At 35.2% G+C, this 10,055-nt stretch overlaps 1 protein-coding gene across 1 annotated transcript; it reads right to left on the reverse strand.

Moving 5' to 3' along the window:
• Window positions 1–3,101: 3,101 nt before the first annotated feature.
• LOC121264181 (derlin-2.2) lies at window positions 3,102–7,837 on the reverse strand. Its single transcript, XM_041167252.1, has 6 exons — window positions 7,543–7,837; window positions 6,911–7,010; window positions 5,106–5,320; window positions 4,741–4,824; window positions 4,469–4,522; window positions 3,102–3,489 (listed from the first exon to the last, which is right to left on the reverse strand). The coding sequence occupies exons 1-6, from the start codon at window positions 7,639–7,641 to the stop codon at window positions 3,307–3,309; spliced, it is 735 nt and encodes a 244-aa protein (XP_041023186.1). The 5' UTR covers window positions 7,642–7,837; the 3' UTR covers window positions 3,102–3,306.
• Window positions 7,838–10,055: the final 2,218 nt, after the last annotated feature.

Below are 10,055 nucleotides of genomic sequence, written 5' to 3' on the forward strand. Positions count from 1 at the left end.
TTTGGTGAGTTCACATGCATTCAGTTTTGGAGGCCCCTCTTTATGCTTTAAAAATTTCTCAATTTCTTCTCTTTTCTTTTTTTTGTTTTGTTTTGTTTAATTCATTGGGAGTTTGTTGGAGGCAGGTTTCTCTTTTTCTTGAAGCCTCTCTCTAAGGCTGCTTTTGGTTTTCAAACTCAGCTGAGTTCAATTGAGTTCAATCTAATTTTAAGATGAGTTTAAAATCTAAACACCCAACTCTCAAATTGCTAAATTCATCCCAACTAAAAACCTTCTTATACTTGGGATTTACAAATTTTTTCAACTTAAAATATCTTTATACGTGGAATTTACAATTTTTTTTAATTTCTTATAAAAAGTATTAAACTCCTCTTAACATCTAAATTTACTTTAAACTCAGTTTAGATGGGCTTCACATAACTCCTTTCACTACTCAACTCATTATCATTCATAAAGAATTTAACTCAACTGAGTTCGGCTCAACATCTAAACGCAGCCTAAATGGGTGAGATGATGTTGAAGTGAGTTGAGTTGAGTTGATAAAATATTATTAGAATATTATTATTATTATTTTGGAATTTGAAAAAGTTGAATTGTTTATTATATTTTATATTGGGATTTGAAAAAATTGTAATGATGAGTTGAGATGAGTTATGTTTCCAAATGAAGCCTTAGGTGTTGTTTGAATAATGAGATGAGAAGAAATAGTTTTAGATGAAAATTAAAAATTGAATAAAATATTATTAGAATATTATTTTTAATATTATTATTATTTTGATATTTGAAAAAGTTGAATTGTTTATTATATTTTGTGTGAAAATTTAGAAATTTTATAATGATAAGATGAGATAAAATATTTTCACTATCCAATCTCAGGTTCTCTAAACAAAGGCAACAAGTTCAACAAGTTGTACCAGTCGAGTCAATTAACACCCACTACCATTTCTCTTTTTTCTTTTTAATTTAGATGGGCTTCACATAACTCCATTCACTTCTCAATTCACTATCATTTATAAAGAATTCAACTCAACTGAGTTCGGCTCAACATCTAAACGCAGCCTAAATGGGTGAGATTTAGATGTTTAAATAATGAGATGAGAAGAGATGGTTTTAGATGAAAATTAAAAATTAAATAAAATATTATTAGAATATTATTTTTAATATTATTATTATTTTGATATTTGAAAATTTTAAATTGTTTATTATATTTTGTGTGAAAATTTAAAAATTTTATAATCATAAAATGAGATAAAATATTTTCACTATCCAATCTCAGGTTCTCAACAAAGGCAACAAGTTCAACAACTTGTACCAGTCAAGTCAATTAACACCCACTGCCATTTCTCTTTTTTCTTTTTAATTTTTTTTTATTAATATTAATAATCTACCTTAGTAAAATATGGTCGGGATATGTTCTTGGTTCAAATCTCCCTATCTCACCCTCGAAACAAAGGGGAAAAAATTACGGGATGGTGCCATAATCCAACACCAATTGAAGGTTTGATCGATCAATCGTGACAATGAAGAGCAAGCTTCTGTATTCCTTCCACCACTGAACAGGTTCAAGATCAGTGGGCATCACCATCATTTCTATTTCAAATTAAATCCGAGTATCTGAGATCGAACATGTATAATCAATTCTTTAGATCAATCTGAATTTGTTTGTATAAGACGATGTCGGAATTCCCGTAAAGGATTGGGAAATCATCCGACCCATTTAGATTACAAGGTCCCTCCATCCTGTCTCCCGAAAAAGGAACAACCGAAACAAAACTTTGATGGTAGGAAAAGCATCAAGTAGGAAAAGTAGGAAAAGCACAGCAAACAATCCCTCGTCTCTCCTCTCTTCCCACTCGGTGTGTGTATACAAGTAGGACTGTAATCAAACAGAGCCGACTCGATTTTTGTCTTGCCGAGCTCGGCTCAATTCAAAATAATCGAGCTTGAGATTAAGATTTTTTTTTTTTTTATTCGAGCTCGACTCAATAAGTTAAACTCTTAACTCTAGCTCTTCCTACAAACGAGTTCGAGTCGAGCCGAACTCGAGCTCAAATTGTTTATTTTTTTATTTTTTAATAAAATGTAATAATTAATAAAATAAATAAATAAATAAAAGATCTAATATTGAATTTATACAATTAATAAGTAAAACCTCTATTAAATTATAAAATTTTCAAAAATTTATAACTAATTGATATTTATCTAAAATAACAATATATTATATGCCTACATATATTATTAATATATATATACTTAATATGATAGCAATTATCAATTTCATATATGATTCTCACATATTAGTATATGAAATTATTAAATTTTATCGACTAATTATTATACAAATTATAAAAAATACCTATGAAGTATAAATACTATATAGACATAAGTAATTAGATTATATATTATATATTTAATTATAAAAGTTGTATGCTTATATAGCTAATACATATATATGTATATATACATAGGTGTATGTATATATTTTTCAATATATAAATGAGTTTTAATTGAGTTAAACTAACGAGTCGACTCAAGCATAAACGAGCGGACCTTAACGAGTCTTAGCCATGTCGAGTCGAGTTTTATTGGGTATGTGACATTATAAATCGAGCAAGTGTCTGCTTTCATGAACAAGCTTTTTTTTTTTTTACAAGTCGAGTTCCATTCAAGTTTAACCGAGCAAGTACCGAGCAGTCTACCGAATAGACTGGTTCATTTACAGTTCTTTACACAAATAACAATAGTCTAGCCAAGAGATTCTGTGTCATAATTTCACTACATAAATGTTTACATTCAAATTAAGCTCGTCTCCTTTTATAAGACAATTGTGGTGAAATGTGCGCTTACCCTACCCATACTTGGAAAAACTTAGATCATTCAAATCCTCCAGCACCTAAAATAGCATAAAAAAGACGAATAAAGGGAGTGGAAAAGAAAATCAAACATAGTATTGTGGTTTTCAACTTTTTTCCTTCCCCAGGAACAGACTGAAAGAACAACAACGAGAAACCAAATTCATATTTCCCATGACAACAGAAAAAAATTAAAAAGAAATGAAGACTGACTTGCAGAAAAAGAAATGAGATCAGTGTCACAAATCATAAAAGGAACAACAATTTTCTGAAATTTTAGTAAAACCTTTGATCATATTTTTGCTAAACCTTAAATTAAACAAATGCACAAAAAGCAAGTAGCACATCAGCGTAAACTTTAATATATTACAGAACTAACAGCTTCCTGTTGATGGTTAACCGTTTCTGATGCCTGATGAGGGATAGCTACCATAAGTCCAGTTCTCAGTCTTGACTAACCTTGAAGAACATCCTCTGCAGGTGGTGGAGCAAAACGTACATTTCCAGGCCTTGCCACTACAACATGCTCATCTGCAAATAGTGCTTTAATAAATGATGGAGTTTTTAAGGGCCGACGATCTGTCATCCGTGGATACACATCTTCAAGAAAATAGTAGGCATGACCAGCAATCATTCCCTGAAAAATGAAAAAGCAAAAAGTTTGACATGGAAGGGCCATAACGGGGTTTGGGGGGCAAAGATGCAGATAAAGGCGGGCGATAAATAGAAGAGTCTACACATTAATGAAAGATTACAGTGGCAACACATCGCAAGGCAACCATCTGAGTGGTACCATCCATCCCATACAAAATTCGTTTCTCTTCATCCAGCTAAGCCTACTGCAGTAATTTTATACATGGTTAATCCCAGCAAGCGTCTAATTCTTTAATCTCTTGTATACTATTAGGATGAGAGGTGGCGTTGAGGATAGGATCTAATGGGCTTAGTCTAAGAAAATAAAGTTTAAGTCAGAAATTTGTATCATATGTTGCAGCTTGCGTGCTTCATTTTTGTGGAAGGGCATTTTGCAGAACAAAGCTCCATTGTGGGTGACATTGTTAGCGTGGGCTGCTGCACTAGGGAATATACTAATTGTGGATACTCCGAGGCAAAAATTTTAGCAATGAATTGGTGTTTTATGTTCAAGAAGAGAAGGGGAAAAACTAATCATCTCTTGACAAACTGCAAAGTAGCTAGAACAGTATGGACCTCGGTATTCTATATATGGTTCCTTCATGTGCAAGGTAACACATGTGAAAAGAACACAATTCGTGGAACTTTGAAGATTGTGAGAAGACAAGGGATGAGCTTAGTACAGTGCTAATAACAACCTATGTCTGGGTCAGGTCATAATAACAATTTATGTCTAGGTCGGGTAATAATAGTTCTAACTTTTTCTCTTATTTAGATTTTATCTCTTATTTTCCTTCGCCTCCTTAGTTTTCCCTCTTGTATGCATCTCATGTCCTTAGGTCTAGGCTTCTCCCATTATGTAAGGCATTCATTCAGGAGGAATAAAGAAATTACGGAACTAGAAATGTGGTGGCTCAAGGTTTTGCAGGACGTTTCTAGCAGCCATATCAATTTGATATTTCAACTTTGGTGCAGAGTCTCACCAGTAGATCCACCCAAGCGCTGGCACCGACAAGCACAGAAAATCCCAAAAGAACCTGCAGGAAAACAAGGAAATAGGCATTACAAACTTTATTAGGTGGGGAAAGATTAACTGCAATGTAGAACATTTGATCGCAATAACTTATGTCTCAGGTTCAATTTTGAATAATGAACAGAAAAATAAAATAAATAGCAATGATACCAATGTAGTTATAAGTTCAAACAGGATACCAATCCAACAAGATAATACAGGCAATCATAAAAGGTCACTCACCCATGGTAGGTAAGCTGCTGTGAAAGTAAAAAGGCCCAAGAAACTCATATGTATGAAAGGATTTTGTTTGCTCCACACATAGACCTGTAAAACAGGAAAGAGAAATGAGACTATTTGGCAAAGTATAATCCTTATGGCTTCATTCGAGACATGAATCACTAAACTTATTAAACCAGGAGAAATCTAGTGAAAGCAAAGGTAAGAATAACTTAGTTTAACTGATATTTAATGATTTTTGTTTTTTTTTTTTTTTTCGCTTTTCTCCATCATACTATGACTGCTAGATGGCATTGCCATTGAAAAATAATTCGTAGTAATTGTAGGGAAAGTAGCCATAATATATCTAAAAAAAGAAAGAAACCAACCATCATGAATGTCAATGAATTGCTCAGGAATATAATTTTTGCAAACGACTCCGACAAGTAAGGTATCATGCCCCCGAGAAGAACAATTCCAGTTAAAACAGTGGCACCAAATAACAGCATGTAAAAGAAATCAGCTGTCCTTCCCCTGAACGAGTTCTCTTCAAGGAGCTTGCAGTATCGAGCGAGAAAGAACATGTGAAACATAAAGTCCAAGTCTGCAGTACCAAGTTAAAAATCATGTTTAAAATTACAGAAACTGGTGATTACTTAGCCTCAATCAGAATTCAAATAACCTACATAAATAATTATTGGAAGCATAGTCTTTGAGATACATCCATCAGGAGTATGGATGTTCTACTGTGCTAGATTCAATAACATGAATGAACAGCGGAAAACAGAAACATAACTCTTGTTTAATAAACTATTGTATTAGTACTGGGGAAAGTGCAGAGGGTGCCTGATGGCAAGAAGCCATCATGTCAAAATGTGCAAGGGACTTTATTGTTTTATGAGTAAAAGAGACTATTTTATTTATTTTTGATAAGTAATAAGAGATTTTATTAAGACAAGTAAATAGGCATAGCCCAAGTACACAGGGAGTATACAAGCGGAAACACCTAAATACAAGCTAGGGACTAGGAGCTAGGAAATGCTAAAAGAAAATCATTTAGATTATCCCCATTCAATACAAGAACTTTAGCCCAAAGACAGTTTGAAAGAAAAACTCTCTAAATTCTCCCAACGAGTGTTCTCTATCATCAAAACATCGTCCATTCCTTTCCAGCCTTAGGCACCACATCAAACATAAAGGAATCATCTTCCAAATAGCAACAATGTGGTGACTACCCATAAATCCTTACCAGCAAGCAAAGAAATTTTATTTTTGATAAGTAACAAGAGACTTTAGTTCAACAGGCTAAGTGTTCGAATAGAATCTGTGCTGCCAATATAGGGTCGTCTAGATATTAAAAAAATAACAACCCAGGAATATTGTCACTTTGCCTACAGACTCCCACTTAAGTGAAAAATAAATATATACATATTCAAAATTTTCTCAAGGAGAACCTGAAAAAAGGGGGAAAACATAGTTAGGATTAGAGACACCACAATCAACAAAACTTCTAAATTAACACAAGATTATCCCATATACAATCCAATGGACCAAAACCATCCAAACAAATGAAACTGACCAAATATATTCCACGACAATATGCCTCACATAGAGGACTGAATTAGCATATTCTTCTTAGGCCTTGAAATTTGTTTGAAAATAGCACATCAAACTACAATGACATTGCCCACCATGGTAACCAAACCGACTACTTGAGCAGCTGTGAGCATGAGTCCATGCAGAGAGAATGAGGAAAGAGCGAAAGATTGGAAGTGAATGCACACCACAGGCTTCTTACTTTATGTAACAACCATCACATGGTTTTCATTTGAGTCAAGTTGCAAAAAAAAAACCGCATCACAGACAACAACCATGGTATTTCACTAACAACACAGAAAACAAGTTCAAGCAGAAAAACAAAAACAAAATCCCAAAGTTGTTGGGAGATAGCCCTCTGAACCATCCTATTTCCAATATTCTTCAAGATTTCTTCTCTTTCATACACTCTTGCAGCTTTGTCATCATCATGTCAAGCTTTTATTGTAAACGTTAGAGTACGAACTACTGAGAGGAAACATCGAAGCCGTGAAGACAAATTATGTTACGTTAAAATTAAAAATCAGAATCCCACTAAAGAAAATGTCACTGCCAATCAACATGAAACTTCCAAGACTGAAGCTCAAAAAAAATTTACCCATTTTCCGGAAGTACAAGAAATTGGTGACGAGACGCCAGAACTGATAGTGCTTGACCACTAGTAGAGGGTTCAAGTACAGCTTATATGGTGATATAATCTGCAAATTTTAACTTTGTGAATTAGTAACCGGTTACTTCACCTTGCACACTTCCAGCTACCCTTCCTTAAATACCACCAGGAAAACAGGAAAAAGAAAACAAAAATGATTGCAACTACCCAAGCAAAAATTGAGAAGGAAAAGCCAAAACTTTCCGAAACTACAAAAAATCCAATTACAATCAATCAAACAATATAAATTCAGCGGCACACGGATGGGTGTCATTTACACCATCGCTAGTTAATCATTCAGATCACCCAAAGGCCAACAGGCTACAAACTGAAAAATTGGCCACAATACAATTGAGAATTACTGATTTTAAAATAAAAACTGGTTGAAGACTAACCAAACCATACAACCCCATCAGCCCACAAAACAAAACCGACAAAGTTCAATATATATATATATATATATATATATATATATATATATATATATATATCAAAAACAAGATCCAAATATTTCAGCACATTAAGCCCTTGACACCATCCTAGAGCGAGAAAGGTTTAGAGGAAAAGAGGAATGTACATACGTCAAGGGAGCAACCGACGGTGGTGACAACAACGGCTGTGAGATAGGAGCGGGTGATTACAGGCATCTGCTTGTACCATTCCTCGATTGCCTGAGCCATTCCAATATTTTCCGATCTCAATTTTTTTATAGCAACTTTTTCAACCAAGCTTTCTGCAATTCTGACTAGAACGTAATTAGCACTAGGAGGATTAGGAGCTTTGGGTTTTGGGAATCGGGTACACAGCGGACGGGAGAGATGGATAGACTATTAGTAATGAAGGACGACAAGAACAGGCGAATCGGCACGCGCGAATAGCCTGCTTTCGGAAGCCCATTGCTTAAGAGAAAATGGGCCTTATGCCTATATGTGGACAACCCTCAGTAGCCCACGTGTGACCCAAGCATTCTGTCTCCCCTTATCCTTATCTCGAGTTTGTGGACAAGTTTATTAGGAAAGGTTCTAGAATTAATCCATTCATCAATGAATTTTATTTTGTTTTAGAAAATAATTTATGAAGGTCTAGGCACATAAGTTTGGTGCAGACAATTTGAAAAATATGAGATTCATCTTTTTTTATGGTGGATTTTTTAAAAAAAAACTACACTCACTTTAAACGCTTTAAGCTTGTATATAACATTACTGTCGTGGTTTGATATAGTATATCAAAATATAAAGTTACTTTTATTATAAAATAAATCTAACGTATTCTTTGAAACCACATCAATTTGTAGGTTTGCTTTATATAATCTCTTTATGTCTGTAACAGTTTTCATGATCGGAGGTTTACACCCTCCTCCCCCAATATATTGGAAGTCTTTATCCATGCGAGATCCAAAACGAAATTTTCTCCAAAAGTTAATCATGGGAGTGGAAGCCGGTTAAGAAACTAACTGCAAGCTCATTATAAAAGAAAGAAATCATAATAATAATAAAAAAGAAATACAGAAATTTGGTGTAGAGATATAATCTCATATCACATAAAATGAAGGGGTAAAAACCATAGACAAGGTGTAGATATAAGCCTCTATAAAGTTTTCCCCTCAACCCATCAGGTCTAGAGATAGCACACCTCGTAATGATTCAGGAAAGAGGCAGCCTAATTTACAGAACAATTAGGACATGACCCACAACCCACTAGCCATAGGAGGAAAATAGAACAATTCACTTTGAGAAAATGAATAGTGCAATGCGTATTGACAGATATCTCACCATATTTAGCTTGCACAAAATTAGGAATCATCTTAATTTTAAGAATCAATCAAATTAATCTACTTATCTTATGTACAATTTTCTATACTTATTCTCTTATATATCTATTTATTTGTAAAGTTGAATACAAATCAATATACAGTTTGAGCAAAATACTTTTCCCCCTTGTTTCTTAACATAGTATCGGCCTAAATTGATCCATACACGCTGTCATATGGCCAACTCTTCCACCCCACCCATTCCCTCCCCTTACCTCCTTCATCCCTTAAATTCTTTAAGTTTAATCCTCGTCAATGGTCTCCTTACGGACGACAACTACACAAAATGGCAAAAAGTCATGACTAGAACACTTAATGCAAAAAACAAACTTAGCTTTGTTGATGACACCCTCAACCCCCGATCCTACCACACCTGAATACACTCAATGGAACCAAATGAAAGATATGATTCTTACCTAGATCCTTAACTCCATCAACTCTTCCCTCACTAATTCTCTTGAGTATCATATTAATCCCCGTGCTGTTTGGCTCGACCTCTCTTCTCATTTTTGTCAGGGTAAAAATGACTGAATCTACCACCTTAAACATGCTATTTCCTCCCTACAACAAACCACATCCTCCTCGGCCTTAACGACTCCTTCGCCCTTCTTCCCACACAAATATTGGCCATAGATCCCGTTCTCCCAATAAGCAAAGTTTTTTCTATTTTATTTCAGGAAGAACAACAGAGGTTGCTCAACCTTCAACCATCATCATCGAAAATGCTTGCCATGGTTGTCCGAACCGCTAGGCATCCAAAACCTCCTCTGAAATGCATAGTGTGCGACTGATATGGCCATGTGTGCGACCGTTGCTAGATCATCGTGGGTTATCCTCCTGGTCGAGAGCCTTGCACCAAATCATGCCCCTCCATTCTTGGGCAGCCTCCATCAACTGCAAATTAGGCCTCTCTCACTCCCTCGGCTTCAAGTCTCGTTCCTGGTTTGTCATCAGAATTGTACCAGAAACTCCTCACCTTGCTCACACCGTCACCCCCTGTATTTCATCTTCCTCTGCTCATTTTGTTGGTAATCGCTTCTACCCCACCTCTAATTTTCCTGCAATTGGCACCTCCATTGGGTGGTCAACAATGGCGCGAGTTATCATATTTGCCACCGACGAGAGGTCTTTGCCGACTTGAGGAGCCTTGCCTCCCCTCACTGCGTTCAGCTACCCACGGGACACATTCCAGTCGAAGGGTTGGGCACTTGTGTCCTTTCTCCCTCTTTCACATTAACAAATGTTTATTTTGTTCCCTTTCTATCCTTTAATCTTTTATCAGTT

The sequence above is a fragment of the Juglans microcarpa x Juglans regia genome, chromosome 5D, assembly GCF_004785595.1.
Source record: "Juglans microcarpa x Juglans regia isolate MS1-56 chromosome 5D, Jm3101_v1.0, whole genome shotgun sequence".
NCBI lineage: Eukaryota > Viridiplantae > Streptophyta > Magnoliopsida > Fagales > Juglandaceae > Juglans > Juglans microcarpa x Juglans regia.

Bases quoted from the DNA above. Each gene is read 5' to 3' on its own strand.
- LOC121264181 (XM_041167252.1), bottom strand. From the start codon at position 7,641: ATGGCTCAGGCAATCGAGGAATGGTACAAGCAGATGCCTGTAATCACC. The intron at 4,825-5,105 runs GTTGGTTTCTTT...CCTGTTTTACAG, and splicing joins ATTCATTGACATTCATGATG to GTCTATGTGTGGAGCAAACA. The intron at 3,490-4,468 runs GTGAGACTCTGC...TTCATTTTTCAG, and splicing joins GCGCTTGGGTGGATCTACTG to GGAATGATTGCTGGTCATGC.